Source organism: Acanthopagrus latus, chromosome 5 (genome assembly GCF_904848185.1).
Source record: "Acanthopagrus latus isolate v.2019 chromosome 5, fAcaLat1.1, whole genome shotgun sequence".
Classification (NCBI taxonomy): domain Eukaryota; kingdom Metazoa; phylum Chordata; class Actinopteri; order Spariformes; family Sparidae; genus Acanthopagrus; species Acanthopagrus latus.
Genome location: NC_051043.1, coordinates 2727718 through 2748089, shown reverse-complemented (window position 1 = coordinate 2748089; position 20372 = coordinate 2727718). Strand labels below are relative to the sequence as shown.

The window sequence follows — 20372 nt, the reverse complement described above, 5'->3', positions numbered from 1 at the left end:
CTGAGCTGGCTTCGGGGGATTCCTTTGTGGGAGGAGATTTGAATTGCCACCTCAACCCCTCTCTTGATACACTTCCCCCTGGCAGTTCTCACCCCTCGAGGCAAGCTAGGGTCCTCACTTCGATATGTCAGGATATTGGGTACTCAGATGTGTGGAGGGCCAAGTCAAACATTTTTTTGGCTCTGTCGTGCACCATAGGCAATATTATTTTATCTGACATGCCCCCTTGCATTTGGTTTACTCTCTCTCTGAGGACAGGGCATTGTCAAGGCGCTGGAAATTTCATTCATCTCTTCTTAAAGATGACAATTTTATCCCCTGATTTTGTCTTTTGTTGCTTCTAAAAGACATCGGAAGAATGAACAACGTATTACCTTATATTATAAAGGAGGACCAAACCGGTTTCATCAAGGGTCGGAACTCCTGTGATAACATGAGAAGGCTCCTTAATATCATTCAGCTGTCCCAGAGCTATAAGGAACCTGCCCTCATGCTTTCTCTTGATGCTGAGAAGGCATTTTCCCGGGTCGAGTGGTCATTTCTGTTCCTTACTCTGGAGAAATTTGACTTGGGCAACGATTTTATAAATTGGGTTAGGGTTCTGTATAACACTCTGATGGCAGCAGTTTTGACTAATGGGCTTAGGTCTGACAACTTTCCTCTCCACCATGGGAACAGACAGGGCCACCCCCTCAGTCCTTTGCTTTTTGACGTTGCTTTAGAGCCGCTGGCCCAAGCAATAAGGCAGGATGCTCTAATCTCTGGTATTTTCACTGGGGAGAGGGAATATAAAATTACTTTATAAGCGGATGATGTAGTGATACATCTCTCGCGTCCTCATACCTCTGTTCCTCGTTTGATGGTTATCTCATCATTAGACATTTTCTCTGGGCACAAAATTAATTTTGCAAAGTGTGAGGCTATGCCACTGGGGTCATTAACGTTTGTTCCAAATATGGCAGAGTCCTTCTCCTTTCGCTGGTCTCCCTCGGGTTTTACCTATCTGGGGGTTCATATACCACCTACATATGGTCAAATGTATAAGTCCAACTTCCCTCCCCTCCTGGATGCCATTAAGGCAGATCTGGATCGCTGGGCCCTTCTTCCTCTTTCTTGGCTGGGTAGGATTGCACTCATTAAAATGAACATCCTGCCTGGGCTGTTGTACCCACTGTAAATGATCCATATTCTATTATCAAAAAAAGTTATCAAGGTACTAGAAGGCAGGCTGAGCTCCTTCATCTGGAGCAAAAGGAAGCCCAGACTTAAGATGGCTAAGCTCCAAATATCTGGTTCTGATGGTGGGTTACATGTACCAACTGGCGGCACACCTATGGGTTATAGCAGACTGTCTCAAAAGTGACTCAACTTCGATTTGATTGGATTGATTTTGAATCCTCTCAATCAAAGTGTCCCATTTTGAATTTATTGTTTGTGACTAACCTTGAATCTGTCAAAGACACTAACCCCATCACTCTTAAGCTCAGTCAAAGCCTGGTGGTCCGTTCGTACTATAGAGGGCCGTACTAATCTAACTTCTCCTCTCACTCCTATCCTAAACAGCCCTGACTTTGTGCCAGGCTGTCAGGACCAGGGCTTTGAAGTATGGTGCAACCGAGGGCTCGCACAACTAGGAGATCTATTCAATGGACAGATCTTATTATCCTTTCAGCAGCTACAGTAGCAATATGGTTTACAGAAATGTGAATTATTCAGGTACTTACAAATACTGACACTACCTCACTATTTAACTGTGCCACTTCACCTGTAGAAAAGGCCTTGTCTTTACAGGTATCTGTTTCCTATAAAACTTTAAGTTCTTATTCACCAATTACCTCTCTACCCACAAAGCAAGCCTGGGAAAGAGACATGGGCATCTCTATAGATGAGACTGACTGGCAGGAAGTGTGGACTCTATGGATAGTGTGCTATGGATATATCTACTTGCAGCCGAATCAAATCCATCCAGTTTAAGATTGTGCGCGGTAGGCATATAACACCTGTTCTCAAAAACAAAATGGATGCCAATGCCTCTCCACTCTGCTGGAAATGTAAAACTGGTGACTATATTCACTGTCTTTGGTCATGTGTGAAGCTACGTTTGTATTGGTCTGATATTGTAAATGAACTGTCCGCTATTTTTAGTGTTTCAATACTGATGGACCCGATGTGCCTCATACTGGGTCTTCCAGATGCTCATATCACTAACACCAAACACGGGAGGTTATTCAATATACTGACTTTTGCTGCCAAGAAGAATATCTTCTCTCCATTTGCTTATTCCTTGTGTCTTTTTTTTCTGTTATAGAGTATAACGAGAGGGGGATGGATACAATATGCCCACTACTGTTTACCGTACTACTGTTTACCGAAAACGAAACTACGGTAAATCTTAAAAGTGCCTCTTTCGTCGTAATTATGCTTTTACACGAAGGTTTGACTGATAAACATTAACAAATACAGCCTAGGTTGCTTTTTGGCGAGAGTTTCACTTTAAGTTTGGAGTCTAAACCTTATAAAACCACCACTCTGTTATGAATATTATGAAACAATCCAGAAGTAAAATATGTCATAATGCGTATTTGCCAGTGAGCTCTAGTCTTTAAAGTTTAACTGTACGTTGCAATTTAATGCTAATTTGACCTTGGAGCCATCTGCATGCAAAACTGATTCTAGAACAGTAGGTGAAGCACCATAAGGCCATTGACCAAGCTACTGTATTTGACATGGTGGAATAAGACATGTGTTTGAATAATGTAAAATCATTATCAACAACACCAGCCAAGCAATTGTACTGTATGTACAAGTAATAGTTTCTCAAGATTTCAATCAAGATCAAAATTATAATTAAAAATGTCCTTATGTTGCCATTACTTGCCATAAATGAGATTTGGCATATTTAAACAGTTCAACAGGCTGAAACGCACTTTTCTCTTTATTTTAATGATGACTCACTGTGAAAAACACACTGGAGTGTGCTGAGCAACAGGTCAGGGACAAACACATCCCACACAGCATTAAGCTCTGTACCCTCTGCAGAGTAATTCCTTGGTAAGCCCAGTATCAGTGAATAGGCCATCATCACATCAGTTTCTATCATCACTTTACCTCTACATAGAAGAGTCAGAGATGGACTGAAAAAATGGAGGACAGCCAATGTACTTGCATAACGTTCACATTTATTTGGTTTCAAGTCCTAACACATTCTAAACATGCTTTCAACACGTAACGGATCACATTCTTCACAGGTAGTTAAAGTAACAAGAGCAGACAAGAGATTTTGGAAGATAAAAACAAAGGCGTTTCAATTGTCTGTCAAAGATGATGAGTGTGTAAATCTATTTCTTCCCTGAGATATGTTAAAATTCTTCTACTCTTTCTTCTACTTGCACCGAACTCTTCTCATCTTGTGCTCCTGTACAACAGGGTTCTAACAGTGGTAAGGGATTCTCGAAAAGAAAGATGAGATCTGGAGCGTTTAACTCTTAACACAAGTTGCTGCAACTTATTAAAAGTGTACTATAACCCTGTGCTCCAGATCTCACCTATTACAGTGTTACAGTACTAAGGTTGGACACGTGTTGGTTTGCCTGCATTGACCTTTCATAGGAAACTACTGAATGACTCCATTGTGAGCTGGATCAAATGGATGTTTGCACAATTTAAACATTTAATGGATGTTTAAAATGACCATTTGGGGTAAAACCCACTGTTAGTTCTGGTTTTCACTTCCAAATAAGTTGGTTAAACTATGCATCTCCAAATCTTGGCAATAACGTCACACTGGGTAAAATGAGGAAAAGTATGCAAATGATGACTACCTCTAAAAGTTTCCCTATTGTAGGAGCCATGATGCAGGTGTTTTCTGTTCAAAAGCCATATGGGTCCAACCCCAGTGATTACTCTTCAGTCATCTGTCTGTGGTTGAGTGAGCTGGGGCATGTAAACTGTAAGTAGGAGCTGTCAGTTTGACATTCTTTGATCGATAATCGATCACAAGCTCCATTGACAGAGTCAGATATGATAGCAGTCCCACTGGTACCACTCCATGTTACCTTGAAGTATTACCAGTGAACTACAATCATGGAGAACAACAGAGCAAGCACACTGGCATATCATGATGAGGCGAGTATAGTGTACACAGCAAACAGCCATTCACAAGATAACAAGATGTACTCGGAAAAGGTCAACAAAGAAAAATAAAGCACTGGTTAACTGCAGCAAGAATGCATTATGTGAATGCTTCATCACTATGCTGACATTGTCATTCTTTCATCTTTGGTAGTCACGATAACAGGGCAGAAGTAATAATGACAGATGACACTACTTTAACACGAAATACAGCCAAAAGAAGAGGATCTCTGACATGAGAAATTAAGAGTGTCTGGCGTGTAGCATGCTTTTGAGTTGGAGGTCAGAAATGGTGAAAGCTGCTGACAGCAGGCAAGTGTGAGGTAGAGAGGATCATGAGGCAACAAGTTTACACATTAAAAAAAGAAGAGAAAGAAAACAGGTATCAGCCCTTGTTATAAATCTGAGAGGTCATTGAGGGAAATAAAGAGAAACAAAACAACAGAACATTGGTGCAATGAAACCAATAAATAAGACAAAAATCACCCATTTTAAAGCAACATGATGACATATAAAGAGGTAGTTTCAGTACAGAAATTGCAAATGACATATCCCTTGTCTGCAAAAAAAAAAAATACAAATACAGAAAATATAAAGAACACTTCTTAGCATGTGTATCAAAAATACAACAGTTCAAATGTCAGAGCAGTAGCAGCAAGGTAGCTGAGGTGAGCTTTTAGTTATTGTTGATGAGCTGAGGTGGGTATTGATATCATTTGCTGCTACATTAAAGGAAAAATCCCCCTTCAGATCCTCTACCACTGTCAGATCTCAGCAGTCTGTGATGTTCAGTGCATTCCTGGAGTTACTTTGAGCTGAAGTGGGTTTGTGGTAGGCCATCCTGAACCTCTCTCTTCTTCTACTGCTAAGATTAGAAGCATTTTCCAGACAGACTTCAGTGCAAAATGGCAGCCCTTGCGCTTTACATTCTGACACTAACCCTTGACAGCGCATAGAATGTAGATATATTTTTCTGGGGGAAAAAACTACAATGACACTTAATTGTAGCTGTTTCTCAGCAGTGGTAAAGGATTTTAGGAGGAGTTTTCATTCATAGATGAATCACAGCACTCAGACTTTTGTTTAAAAAAAGTACGTATCCCTGAGATTATGTGGTTTAAAAGGTCACTTCGCCAAAATTGAAAAAAACAAAACACACCCCATGTTTTCTCACTTGCCTTACTCAGCTATGCAGACAATTATGATGATTTTATCTGCTGAGATTATGATGGTGAATTCTATTCACCTCCCTTGGGTTGAGGGGGGACAGATATCTTAAAACCTGAAAAAAATGAAAAACAAACTCAGAGCTATCTGAATGGTTAGGTATCAGTAGAGGTAAGTGAGAAAAAAAATATCGTATGTCTTTTATCATTTAGATGAAATTGCCCTTTTGACCTCCGAAGCCTCTGTGAGTATTGATGCACATTTTAGGATATGGAGAGAGACGATATTATGCACACACCTATCTTAACTGCTCTGAGAGTCCTGGTGGTAGAAATTAGTATATTCATATTCATTCAAGTTTGGAACCACAGATGGCTCAAAAACATCACATTTGAACTGTAAAATGATTCAAAATAATATGTAAAAGGCTCCAAGATATCAATACTGTCCATATAAAACGTGGCTGACATCTCCTGAGTAATACTTTGTTTTCATGAACCACTGTGGACAAGGGGAATGAGTTATTAATAACACCCGAAAAAGGTCAAGAATTCATTCAATGTTTATAAAATGACAGTGGTTGTCTTTACTCCCCCTCCCCCATCCCCCCAAAAAAGAAACAAAAGAACAATGAATATGTGAAAAACAACAATAACCCAAAACATTCACAATAACTACAAAAGGTACATGAAAATGTATTTTAAAAAAAATCAAAAGAGAAAAAGAGACTAACTGGAATTTGAAAGAGGGACACTGCATTGGACGGTTGGTGTTGTTAAGGCTGCACACAGAGAGGCGGATGGTAACAGGAGAGAGAAGCTGTGACATTTTGATGATGCCTCTCACTCTGCCCATCACTAATGCCAAGAGAAAAATCCACCCTGCATGTCTCACCATCAAACCACATCCACTTTTGCTGAATAAGGGTGGGGGTGGGAGGTTGGGCTGGGGACCTTGGCGGAAATAAAGTGGAAAAGAAAAACACGTTTCTACAGAGGACCTACAATGTCCTGGAATCTACATCTACTAATATTACAAGTACATCAGTGTGGTCACTGAGGAACTCCTGAATGCAATACATAACACTCACTTTACCCTGTTTAGATCCAGGTCGGCAGGGACCTGAGAGAGAGGAACACACTGGGTGGGGCAGTGGCCGCGTTCAAGGGTCAAGGTCTCAGAACCTCACCGTTGTGTGCAAAAAAGAGAGTCGTTGCAAGGACTGCATTTTGTCTGCATTTCAAATTGTTCGTACATCGTGAAATGGCTGAAAACTTGAGGAATCCAAGGAGACACTTCAAGTGGTCTGACATGATCATCTCATACTTCAAAAATAAAGACCATTTTCTATGGCTTTTTTTAAACAATGTGCATATCTGTCAAATAGGGTATGCAAGCTGGAGGTATGTCACCTTAATTCTCTAAACCTGGCCTTGATCCATTGACACATGAGGCAGATCAATCACACTGAATCCAACGCTAGCAAGGTTAAAGTGATAATCTGCTGACTGTGTGTGAGCCAGTTGATAAACAAAGTTCCTTTGTTGGTCTTTGGGCCAACTTGAACCAGCACTGAACACTGAGGACCACAACTGATCTGGATCAGGTCCAACATGAACTGCTAATGGTCTTTGGTCTGTGCAAAATTGTGATTGGACCTGACAAGACCTGAAAACAGTTCCTGTAAAACTGATATAAACTGGTCACAACACAACCGCTGAATGGACCAACTGGTTTAAATGTGGATGAGCAAACCGAAGCTAGCACTCTACACCACCTCCAAATGAACTGGAGGCCACAAACACGGAGTGTTAAAGGTGGAAAAAATGATTCTTTAGAAACACAGTTGATTGATGAATCCCTTTCCTGATACTGATGCTTTGGTTTGGTTGGTCAGGCTGGCCACTGACTGAAAGCATCAGTATTTGACAATATGAGAAAGAGATTCAACATTCAACTAGCTTACATACTGCACTTATAAGCACTTTTTGTCAACTCTCCTTCATTTGGCTCATGCTCAGACCTGGATTCAGTCATCGTCAATTCCATTTTGATTCTGGCATATCACTTTGGTAACACTTTATAATAACCATCATTAATTGAAACTATCATCAAAGTATCATTTAATTAAACCTTTGTTAATAGTTATATCACTGTTAACAAACACTGAAATGCTTTATAAACCATGTTCAAACCAACTGTTTATCGTACATTTGCAACTAATGTTTATAATACTTTGTAAACGGTTCAGAAATAATGTGTAGTTCTTCTGTAAACATTATTTAGATGGCTATTATAAAGTTGCAACTGATGTTTACAAAGATGTACGTGTGCTTAATAACTGGTTTGTATGGTATTCCAATGTTCACAGTCCAATAACTATTAATTGAAGCTTAATTATCTATACATTTACCCACTGTGAGGATGGTTATTACAAAGCTTTTATTTCTTTGAAGATATAATGTATTGCTGTTCAAAACTTCAAAAGTGTTGCATTTCTGATTGAGTTTGTTCTGTATAAATGGAAGAATGTAAGAGTTCCCACAGACCACCACCTTTAACCAAACAGCCAGTACCATGGACCTTGGATTTAGGTGACAGTGTGTTGAAAGGCTACAATGCATCTAGTTCCTGGCACTAAAGGCAGCAGTGCCCAAGAAACTAACCATCAGAAGAGAAGCAGAGGGAAAAACAAAGACTGGGGGGTCACATCTGCTCTGTGCATACATGTGTGCACCAGAATGTGCACGTTTAGCAGCTTTTTGAATGAAATCCGGCAACATACTCGTCTGTCCAGCAGAGGGTTCTCCCTCTGACACAGATTGATTCATTTCTTATCCTGATCCTTCATTGATAAGAAATCTTTTTTGTGGAGCTATCAGCTTCTTACCCATCAATGGGTGTTTGAGAAAAGCATTGCATAACACTTTGGTCAAAAAGAAAAACATTAACACTAAAATCAGCAAACATAGCTACCCTCCCCTTTCCCTGCAATAAAGCCTTACATCCCCAGTCTATGATTGTAAAAAATACCCGTATGCTCCTTTTTCAATGAAGATCCCACAGATCCAACAGTCACCTTAACTCATGGAATGTTAAATTGACAAGACCGCCTCCCATAAGCAGAATGTCTGAGAGACCATGCAGATAAAGTAGCTCAGTGTTGCTAATTCATTTTGCATTTTCAGTGCATTAAAACACTGTTTTTCAATCTTTGATTCATGCAGCTCCTGAGAACATTCAGTCTCTGATTGAGGTGCCAAAAGCAGCCACAGGGATTTGGTTTTAGACTGGGCAACTCTTCATTTAACAGCAAGAAAAGGTACCTGAAAATAGCAACAACATCTTCCTGAGGTAGTCTCAAAACACTCGTCAAGTGTCTATCCGCCCCCATCTGAATAAAATAAACTCTTTTAAAGTCTAGCTCTAACAATAGCAACACTGACACATTGAGCAAACTGGATACACACTTGTAAACTCCAAAGACCAATGCATCTATGAGCATTTGTTTTGTACAGAAGCATGTGCACAGTGTAAATCAGCATACATTCAGCTCTGTCGTGTAATAAATATATAAAGAAAAAAGTTACAAAAACAAACTAGCTGCTTGTCACATTCACAAGAGGGGAGACCAGTCCCTTGACTCGGGGGGTTGGGGGCGGGGGTCTAGTTTCCGGAGGAGGTGGTCACACAGGGCGACTGGCCGGTCCTGTAGCTGGTTAGGCTGGATTTGCAGGAGTGCAAGACTGCTTTGAACAAGAGAGGGAGCTGCTCCAGAGGGACATTCACAAGCTTCCCTGAAAAAAAAAATGCAGCACTTTAGCCTCAAAATTAGCTTGGCTTAGTATCTCTTTATTGGAAGTTTTCCATTATACTATTTCCATTAGTGTTCATGTCGTGAGTCATGTCATGTACACAACTCTGCTGTTTTCAGAAATACCGTTCTCACTGAGCTGCTGGAAGGGTTCACTGTGAAACCAGTGCAGGAAGTGTCTGTTTAGTTCTACAGTAACTCAGCACACACAAAAAAAACTGTTGTCCACCATACAACAGAGAAATGTAGGATTTCACCAAAAATGTAGTGCCCAATGCACTGCTCAGTACTTAGAGGCCTTACCTGCAATGCAGCGGATCTCAGGGAGACACATCATGATCTCAGGGAAGCGTTTGGGCTGGTGCGGGTACTTGTATTCAGTGTAGTCCTGACACACATACCAGTAGCGCTTGTTCAACTGCTCAAGCTGGGAGGTGTTGGACAGGCCTCTGATATCTGCAGCAATACAAATAAAAAGACAGAGTCATGCGGTGAATACAGGAAGAGCCGAGATCATGCTGGACTTAGTAATAATAGAAGAGGATGTGTTGTTACCTTGGTTAAGGAAGTTGATAGCTTTCATACAGGCATACTCCTCGTTACTGATCTTCAACTGGTGAAACTTGCGAAACAGATATATCAACCTCTCCATCACCTCCATGCCATCCTCACTGAAGCTGAGGAATCAGACACAGACTTTTCAAATACACTGGAAAAAAATTCTGGTATATAACATAATGCATAATGATATAATAAAGGATGTCTCTAGAGGTAAATAGTTTGAGTTTTAGTAAGTTTACTGCCCACATGTTGCCATTAAATCCAATGTGATGAAACTAAAAAGCACTTCAAAAAATATATAAAATCCCTAAATCCCCATTATCTTAAGCTTCTATGCTTCAGTGGACAAGACACAAAGTAGGGAGAGAATACGTCAGATCTCATAGTCTTTAACAAACGTCTTGCTGATCCCACAGCTTTTAGAAGAAAGAGTCACAAAGTTTAATTCCACTCATCAGACCTTAATTCCCTGTCTCTCTGGCTCTCACACTCCCTATCTCTCACACACTAAAGCACTGCCACAGTAAATCAGATATGCACTCCTAAACTACAGGCAAATTGACAAGAGCAAGAGAACGGCACTGTATATTAGGAGAATGGGTGCCATGAGGTCAGATAACTCTGCTCTGATTCACACAGAGCCAAACCCCCACACATCATTTTCTCCCTAGAAAGGGACATGCATGTATTTCACTTGCCAGACGGTGCTAGCCACAGCTCTGTCCTGAGGAGTCCTCCCATGCACGGACCACTGCACTGGCCCTCATCCAACAACAACCCTTTCCCCTCTGTCATAGGGGAAAATATCAAAATCTTTTGGAGATAGTGAACTGATGAGTTGAATGTCTTGCCTTAGTAGAGGACTGTTGTTGCGATGGGGAACATTTCATTCCTGATATCACTGAATTCTTAGTGAAATACTGAATTGGGGAGGCTGCTGGAGGCAATGTGTAATGTCTTTTTTACGTTAATGGTGCGATAGTGTCAGGTAAGAGGTAATGTGAGTCACTGTCGGTGAGAAATGACCAAACCATATGAGTGAGGGTAACTTCTTCACTCATTCTTCAGATATTTAAATACAGACCGGGACCCAACTATGTGGCTAGCTACCTCAGTGCTGTGATAGTGTCTGGTAGCTCATGTTTGACAGCAAGCAAACACCTGCTTTAACACAGTAACATTTAATACATGTTTGCCAACTTAAGGATAGCAAAACAAGCTCTATAAAATATAAACATACAATATTGAAATATAAGTTCTGTTTTGGTATCCACGAGCTAGGATCATGCGCAGACAAGCTAGCTCTCAGTGCAAAGCGAATAGACTCATAACAGGCTATTGTAAGGCTCATGGCTCGTGACAGCCTGTAACGTGGACATGTACTTTATGAACAGAATAACAAAGATACTGGAATACGTTTCTGTCTACAAAATTCAAGTTTCCATCTCTGCCAGTGAGGGAGTAAGCTCACGCTCGACGGATCGACTAGTTTGGACTACCGGAAGACAGGGCAGTAAACAAACCGGTATGTAGCTCCTTGCACAAACACACTGTTTTAACCACTTTTCTATTCATTTTGAGTCATACATGCTGCAGTGCTGTGTTGTAAGGTGTCTGCTGGTGTTGCATAACTTTTGGGGTGAGATTTGGAGCATGTTAAGATGCTTAAAACACAGTGTTAAGTTCTGACCCCATGCTGTTAGCTGTCAATGCTAACTCTCCGTTCAAGGAGCCCTGAAAGGGTTGCACCAAAAGTGTTCGTGTCTTCGCTACTGGCAAGTCAAGGGTAGCTTGAGCGATAAAGCTGCATGTTGAAATCAACCGAAGTTATCCTTTAGGCAAAATGCTATTCAGCAGCTAGCCGCTAACTTTGTCCCTTGTTTGATGTTGGGCAATTAAACAGTAACTCTAAGCAAACTGTCTTGACCTCTTTTTCCACTTACCCCTGCAGCTCATCGTCCGATGGGGTGTACTTGGCGGTGATGTTTGCCAGGTCTCCAAATATCTGGGCGCTGTAGATGGTGAGGCAGGAGAGAAGGATGAGCTCCTGCCAGGTGGAACTGAGCAGGCAGGTGTAGTCCTCTATGGACAGCTCACAGAAGAATGGCAGCTTCTTGATCCAGGAGATCTGACGGAAGAGCAGTTCGTCTGCCAGGCGACACAGCAGGGCAAACAGCTCCACCTGTGTCACTTTGTACCTGGGACACACAATGGGACAAAGGATTAGGCAGTGAAATCGACATTCACCTTCCTACCACTTCCAACTTCCAACAATCAATCGATAGATCGATCGATAGATAGACAGATAGTGGACAGACTAAAGTCAAAGATCCTCTGTGCAACATATTAAGTATTTTTTTAATCAAGAACGTTGCATTTGTTTGGACTACAATGATACCGTTAATAAATTATTTCATAGATGCTTTATGATTTCTGCTAGCATTGTCAACCATAGCCACCATAGCCACATGTGCACCAGAGCCAATCACTGCAGAGCTCAAGCCCACGACATACCTTAAGAAACAAGCTGATTTACACCTGCAGCGGCACAAGCTGGACCTGGATTTTGCTGGTGGGTCAGTCCTGTTCTGTGCATCTAAACTGACTGTTGTGGTTTAATGAGACTAAACGAGTCCGGACCGGTCGTTTACGGTCTGAGGAGATCCAGATACACAAGGACAACAACGTGGAATTGGAATCTGTGGATGTTTGTGTGTAGCTAGCTGCTAGCCCAACCCCACGGCCCACCTCCCGAGTCAACGAACCGGACGCACTGGCAGGTCCAAAACCGGACTTGGGGTAAATAATGTCCTCCACGCTTTTTCGCAAACATTGCCGTCACGTTTGCTTTGTGTCTGATGCAGGAAGAAATGGTAAAAACTGGCTTTTGTCACGAAAGTGTCCGCAAGCAGCAGGTTTGGTTGCTGAGAAACAGGAGAAGTTGTGTGAGGGACGCGGGCGGTGATACAGACAGAGACAGAGATGGCGAGTTTGGAGAGTTGAGAGATTTGTGACATATAGCGTGTTTGGAGCGTATAGTTAGTATGTTATATGGTGTTTAGTGTAGTGTGTTTAGTGTGTAGTGGAGTCGTTTTTTGTGTTGCGAGTCAAGACAAGGAGGAGACTGCTGAATGTGGAACAGGCAGGAATAAGCTGAGGAGCCCTGAGCCTGAGGCATTGCCGGCATTTAAATGTAAATAGTTACATATAACTTTGCTAAATGTGTGCGCAAGTTTTTGAAATTTACAAACAACAATTTATATTTGCATTATAACTAATCCAGTTGGTTCATTAAACATACTTGTGGTTTTCACAGTAAAAAATCTAACTTTTTCCTACTCTGATTTTATGTTATGTTAGCTGTGTTCGGCTGTCATGTCCAGCTACTCAACCTAATGCAACAATGGCGGCGCTGGATGAGCAACGAAGGAGACTGCTCCTCTTGTTAGCAAACAAACAGTGCACCCTTGCGAGTCGCCATTGTTGTTTCTGTTTTGGTATTTGCCACGCTTCCCCTTTCCGGTTTTAAACTATTTTCACTGGTTAAAACAACCTTCTCATTTTATCTTACATCCCCACCCATTGCTGTGGCATATGTATTACACGTATATTGTGTCACTTGTTGGCGGATTTTATGGTTACGTGTGTACGGAGTTATTCTCAGTTATTTTTATTACACCACTCGTGTGGATGCGGAATTTTATTTAACAAAACCTTGGTTGCAAAATAACCTGGTCTCATGTGGACAGGGCCTTAGTCTTTGAATCACTATCCACATGATGAAAGGACAACCATAGGCTTCCTTTTAGTATACACTGTCTTTACTAGGGAGGTGCATGGTTTGAGCGTTATCCGCAGAATGGGTATGGGTATGTAGTTTCTTGCATGTGTATTGACTCACCCATCTTCTATGAGCATAGGGGTAGCCAGGGGGGCCAGATCTTCAGCAGCCACCAGCTGCAGCACCAGTGGGTGGGACTGTGGGTAGAGGCTGCGGGGCTGTGGGGCCAGCAGGCCCGACTGGGCAGCATAGCTGAACAGGTGAGGTAGGAGCTGGTAGTGTGTAGACATGGAGGTGTTGATATACTGGTCCCTGAGGGCTGCCGTGTAGCCATTCATTTCCACAGAGCGACTGAGGGCACATTAAGGTCAAAGGTTACACACACTTTCTAATAGAGACTGTTGTAGAATATAACTAAGTACATTTTGCTGATCATACTTACATATTTCTACTTAAGTCATTTTTAAATGTAGAACTGGTACTTTTACTGAAGTAAGAGATATGAAAAGGTCTTCAACCACTGCATAAAGAGAAGCAGTCTGACATTTCAGTGTTTACCATTGGCCAAGACCATTAATAAATAGTCGGTGTATAAATATTAAAGTTAATAGTTATTTCACTATTAAAAGTGATGACATGCTTTATAAAAAAATTTCAAGCAGTTAAGGTTTTTTAACATCCATTTCAACTTAATAACGGCCATCCAGGTAAAGTTTAGCTAATGAACTACACAGTATTTATGAACAATTACAAAATATTATTGAAATCAGCTGCAACTTTACAATAAACGACTGATGAATGGTTTATAATCCACCCCTATGTTTTGAATGAATGAGCTATTAACTTAAGTTAAATTAACCACATATTTGCCTATTATTAATGAAGATAATTGTTAAGTGTTACCATAGATTCATGTGTTTCATATCTGCATGCCCAGTACAGGTTAGAGATGAGTAGATTCTGTCCTCTCTGTACATACAGTACTTTCCTTCAGTCTTCATAACCTTTCACCTTTATCTAGGGAGGCGTGTTGCGCTCCATTCTCTTTTCTATTAAAAATCCTTGTAATTTTTGAGAAACTTGAAGACAAAACTTTGCAGTTTATTTTCTACCTACATACCAAAGCCCATGCTGCACAGGCTGTTACGTTGTTCATTTCTGCTCAGATTTAATAGGATAAAACAAGTATGCCTCTGAATTGCTAGCAGGCTGCATGGCTGTAGAGATAAACCTAATGTTTATACAAAGTGAGACTAAAATAAATACTGTCATGCAAGTACCTAGACAATATTTGTCCTTGATGAGTGCAGATAGACAATCTGCTTGTCTCCATACCAAGAAAAGAAGATAGTGCAGTGAGCCCTTTGTGTTTGCCATCATCGCCAAGCCTGAGGAGCTACATATTCAGGCATTCTTCAGCTGATGAATACCTTTACTAAAGTCTGGGTGAGATGGGAATGAGGTGTTAGACTGTCATGGCCAGCTCATTATCTCAATGGTGCGCCCCACCATGGCACAGCGCTGAGGAGGAGATGAGATGAACAACTCACTTGGATGACAGAGTGGAGGCAGGTGATGGCTGGTTGCCCTCCGAGGCTCCGTTGCTGGGAGAGCTGTGGTCGCTGTCGCCATTGTTGCCCCAGGTGTGCTCCGGGGCGTCCTCCTTGAACTCCTGCCCCGACATGATCCGCTCTATCTCCTCCTCTGTGATCTAAAACATGCACAAAGAGGGTTTTTAGGTTTAATGGAGCTTGCAGTACATCGTCATGTTACAAAAAGCACTGTGTCTCAGTTCAATTGATTAGCATTGACAAGCACCGCGCTGCTTTTCAGTGCAATGCTGAGGAGCAAGGACACAGTCATACAATGAAACAGGGAGCTAGGGAGAGAAAGAAAGAAAGGAGGCAAACAGGTATGTGCCTGTGTATGTGTTTGTGTGTGTGTATTTGATTGGCTGACACACGCACACATGCACACTTAAAATAATATAATTTTTGTAGGTCTGTGCAGGGAGAACACAGACAAAAGCCATTTTGAAAGGCATTAGCATGCCAGAAAATATGGGGTCTTCTATCTGTGGCAGGGGTCAACTCACTTTCATTTCTATCAATTCTGCACATACATTTTAACAGCAATTCATTCCATATTAATGACAGAGAGGTCCTTCTTTCATTACGGCTTAGAAATAAAGCTCTCTGTAAATGGGAGCAGGCATATCTGCTTTTATTTTTACTTGCTGAATTGAGCTGGAATGAACTGACCACATCCTTCCTCTGAATAGTGGCTCAGTGGTACTTAGCCTCATGTCACACATATTCCTGACCATTTGTTCTCTCGTGCAGTGTTTATAAAGAAGCCAGCACTGAATAGGGAATAATCATCAGATACACAATTATACTGATGATACAACAAGGTCAGGGCTCACTGCCATTATATGCTTCACAAGTATTCCTACACACAAATAATTAGCATTACAGCACCCAAACTCAGTGTTATTTAAGTGATTTGTTTGGGTTAAAACTGAGATTGAGCCAGGATTATATGAATTGTGACTGTAAGCTGGCAGAGGGTCAGTGTGTGTCACAAAAACAACATTCCGCTGATTAATGAAAAAACAAACTGTTAAGTCTGTGATTTACCTGAACGGGCCCAATGCTTTTGTTCCTCCCTCCTGGCATGCCATCCTCCCTGATTGCTACATGACAAAAAGAAAGAAGAAACATCTAAATCTTCATGTGGTCCATTAACATGACATGATCCATGATTAGTATCACAGTATCATAGCTCTATCTAGTGGCTGAAACAAATCACACAGTGCTTTTCTTCACATCATTTATTTCTACGTGGGGAATTTTCTCTTCATTTCTAACATGTTTCCTGTTTCTGTTGGCAGACAGATATGATTTCTTTCTGTTGTCTTGGAATGGTCTGCAAAAAATATATTTCTAGGTCAAGACAAGCCTGCTTTAATCTAAGTTTTTGGAGAACGCATAAAATGAGGGCAAACACTTGCGATTTTCATCCACTAGGGGGTATTGTATGCTCATGGAAGTGAGAACCTGTCACCCAGCAGGAGAGCAAACTGTACCTCCAGTCTGCTTACTATACACCAGTACAGTATGTGTGAGTGAGCACTGCAGACAACTGTGTGCAGAACTGAGGTATTAGAGCCTTCATCAGGACTTAGCGCAGGCCAGAGCCTGAAAACAATGGCAGCTGTTCCGTAATATATTATCGGCTTAATAAAATGTTTGGATGAGAACAATCTGAGAGATGAGATACTGTAAAAAAAAATTGGTTGCACCTAACTCAACATGATTAAACCGTGTCTAGCACTCACATAGGTATGTTAGATGAAAGAAAATCCAATGCTAGGGTTCAGGTAGCTTCCTTCCAATAAACTGGCAACACAAGAATCACTCTTGACATGTGCCATGTTTAAGTAATAACTAAAAGTACTCTTGGATTTTAGTTTTAGAGGGCAACTCAAGAGACAGATGTTCAGGTGCTACAAACGAGGGATAACATAGCAGTTTTTATTGCTTATCACCGTCAGATTTGTATCTATTTATTCATCTTTCAAAAAGTGTTTCCTGTAAATCTGCCACATAAATGTTTTATTTCCTAAGTTTCATGCAGAGTGATGAAAGTTTACTGCAGGTGGACATCTTAACCTTTTGGCAGACACGTCCCCGTGATGTGGTCACACTTTACCTTTGCGATTCATCCCCATTTGCAGACACTTGAGCAGGCGGCAGTACTGGCAACGGTTACGCTGCTTGCGTGACATCTCGCAGTTCTTGTCGCGGCTGCAGCGGTATACACGCTTATTGCAGATGCTGCGCTTGAAGAAGCCCTTGCAGCCCTCACAGGAGATGATGCCATAGTGCAGGCCTGTGGCGCGATCTCCACAGATAAGGCAAGTACGCTGGTCAGCTGGATCATCTGCAGAGGAAAGGAAAACATTTTTCAAAAAGGTAGCATTTAGAATCATTTCCACCAACTTCTTGGCATTAATTTATCCACTGTGAAAAAAAAAATGTGGGTGCAAAATCCTTGCTGAAGGCACAAGTTTTTAATTGAGATCATGGGGGCGGTTGGGGCTTAAGCACTAGCCAGGCGTTGGCTAATCCAAAGGAGTCTTAAGCTCCAACTCTCATTATGTGAAAGTGGAGGTGTAACAGGCAGCAGGTTGGGGAGCAGAGAATTCTTGAGTATGTTTTATTCAGCAGTTCTGATGAGAGGAGACAGCGAGCTAAAACGACACGACTGATTTGTTTACAGTCTCTCCTTTCTCTCTGCTTTACAAACAGGTATCGTATGAAGAGGGCTCTACCAAGGAAGACCTCATTTTCAAACAAAGCCAAACGAGAAACCCAGCAGGAATTGCTCCAAACTGTGACAAGTTAGGACAGAAATAAGTAAGGGTGGTGATTTGGAACACATGTGAAGGGATATTTAGGGGAGCGGGGTAGGAGAAAGTGGGGGCTCACAGCTAGTAAGTTGTGTGGAACAGCATGTCCTGAACAAAGTACAATTAAAATAGCAGTAGATTTTATCATTATAATACAGACCAGGAAAGAATGAGACATTAAGCCCACAAGCAAAGAAATGAGCTGACACTGACACAAAGATCTGAATGATGCTGGAGGTATGGGAGAGCCTGAGACAAGGTAGAGAGGATCAAAGACAGAAGCATCTTACTGAGGACCTTCACCGTGAAGCTACTTTACTCATCATGAAGGTACTCTCAAACTATAAAGACACCAATCTGAGAGAGCTGTTGAAAATCTTCTCTTAATCCTCCATCTACCTCCAGGCCACATATTCAAAGTCACTGAGGAAGTGGAAAATTAAGTCAGAGCGCCTTCTCTGCTGTCCACAGCATTAAGCTTTGAGAGAGAGCAGATGGGGTGGGCTCCATGGTTACACAGAATAGGACAGCCTGTAGTAGCAATGTGGACAGCTGCTGATCTGTATGTTGAATCAACTGGGATTCACTATATCTGGACGAGATAGAGGTTTGACTGATAAAACATGTTGTCAGATGTGACGGAGTGTCCTCCTTAGTATGAGGGATTGTATTTTTCGTCATTTCAACCGGCCATTTAGCACTGTATCGTTTTCTTCTGCAGTCATTTATCTTGTCACTTCATCAGTGACACATCAAAAACGAGCTGATGTGCCTCATGTCACCTGTGTGTCAGCCAAAAAAACTGTCCTTGAACACACTGCACAAAACTACAGCTGAAAGCCATACGCACGAGAGCAAATAACTCTCCAATACACGAAATAGCACCAGTCAATCCCCAACATACTTCATTCACAAAGGGAAGCTGGAAGACTTGCGGTGGCGGATATTCAAACCATTGTTATGATAGTGCAGTGTTTTTGACAGCACTAACATTGCAAATGGCACTAGAAAACAGGGGAGGTGGAAAAGAAAGAGAAGCAACCCTAGGGGCTTTATCTTTTTTGTTTTTTTTCTTGTGTACTGATTTGCTTTCTTGACCATCACAGTGGTTTTGATGCTCTAGTAAAAACACTGTTTAGAGTGGACTCCTCATCCTCTACAGTCAGCCCATCAATCATCAAACGTTTTTTTCTTACCCCCTGCACTTAATGCATAGAAAATTGAACACTCATAACTTGATTCTTCTGTTCAGGTGACCACTGGCAGCAACATTTTGTTTTAATGTTTAAACAGGATTAAAGCCTCCCGTAGATATCCGATCACAGGCTGAAGAGGGGACAAGACCACTAGTTGTTGGCTGATGCAAATCAGTAATGTTCTATTAAAGAAAGGTTATTGTCAGTAACACGATGTACTGTATGTGGACATCAGCACGTGTGCTTTCTTAAAGAGACTGCACCTGTGTAGCTACAAAGAGATAATGAAGCAGACAGAAAGGTCCGAGGCTGCTGTCCAGTGGGTTAACACTGCCTGCTGAGCCAGGAGATTAACTTGGATATCTGATTAATGTAAGACTCTTGTGTAATGCAACAAACTGCACAAAACACAGGTGAGACCTTTACCCTCCTATGGGAGTCTGTGGTTGAAAGCCAATCATGGAGGCAGACAATGAAGCTTCCTGCATGGCTCAATGTGTAGAGCACTGACTGTACTATGGGTTCCAACTCCTGCTGCAACATCTTTCTTCACTTGATGTACCAAGAGCGGATTCATTGCATTTGGTGCTGCTAAATTCAGCTGATTCAGTTGCATCACAGTATAGGACTGCTGCTATCACACATGAGAGATAAAGACTAACATAGTGCTACTTTACCATTGCTCCAGATTCTGATTTGGTTTCAACATGCTGCCTTTGTTCAAGTTGTTTTATGCTCTGACTTAACTTTTACCTTACTTTTTATATGTTTGTATAAAACTTTATCTAATCAATCCAATCTAGTAATCCCTGTTAATGGATTCATCATTTATCTAAACAGTCCATGATGTAGTCTTCACTTTGCTTATAAATCGTCACATTTATGATGCTGAAGCCAGTGAATGCTTGGTATTTTCTTTGGTAAATTAAGGAAGACACTACAGGTGAATTAAGTGACATTTTTAACAGATGTCAGTATAACTTTACAAAATACCAGTTTTATTTTGTTGACATATTAGAGTCAAGGTTTTTATTAAAGACATGTTGGATATCTCAGTTTATCACTACATAATTTATAAAAAGATTCTGTAAAACAGCCATAGAAAATCAATTTTTGCCATCTTCTATGGAATAAAATGTTATATCTTAAAGGCTATGAATGAAACCCTTCTGCAAAAACCTTCAGAATATAGACAGGAATATAACTGAATAGTTTGGTGTGTGTAGGTGCTATTCAAGTAGGGATTTCTGGCTCAGAGTCAGAGAAAGGGTCTTTATAGGATTGTAAAATTCCCCTCAAAAATGAGGA

General features: G+C 41.2%; 1 protein-coding gene across 3 annotated transcripts in view; it reads right to left on the bottom strand.

Moving 5' to 3' along the window:
* Nucleotides 1–3157: 3157 nt before the first annotated feature.
* nr6a1a (nuclear receptor subfamily 6, group A, member 1a) overlaps nucleotides 3158–20372 on the bottom strand; it is an 87928-nt gene continuing 70713 nt past the window's right edge. For all 3 annotated transcript variants that reach the window (XM_037098718.1, XM_037098719.1, XM_037098720.1), the window contains 8 exons: nucleotides 17169–17399; nucleotides 16094–16149; nucleotides 15005–15165; nucleotides 13575–13805; nucleotides 11617–11871; nucleotides 9668–9789; nucleotides 9416–9568; nucleotides 3158–9095 (listed from right to left, as the gene is read on the bottom strand). In XM_037098718.1, the coding sequence (XP_036954613.1) occupies nucleotides 8965–9095; nucleotides 9416–9568; nucleotides 9668–9789; nucleotides 11617–11871; nucleotides 13575–13805; nucleotides 15005–15165; nucleotides 16094–16149; nucleotides 17169–17399 (1340 nt within the window). In that variant the 3' untranslated portion in view covers nucleotides 3158–8964. The remainder of the gene's footprint in view (nucleotides 9096–9415; nucleotides 9569–9667; nucleotides 9790–11616; nucleotides 11872–13574; nucleotides 13806–15004; nucleotides 15166–16093; nucleotides 16150–17168; nucleotides 17400–20372) is intronic.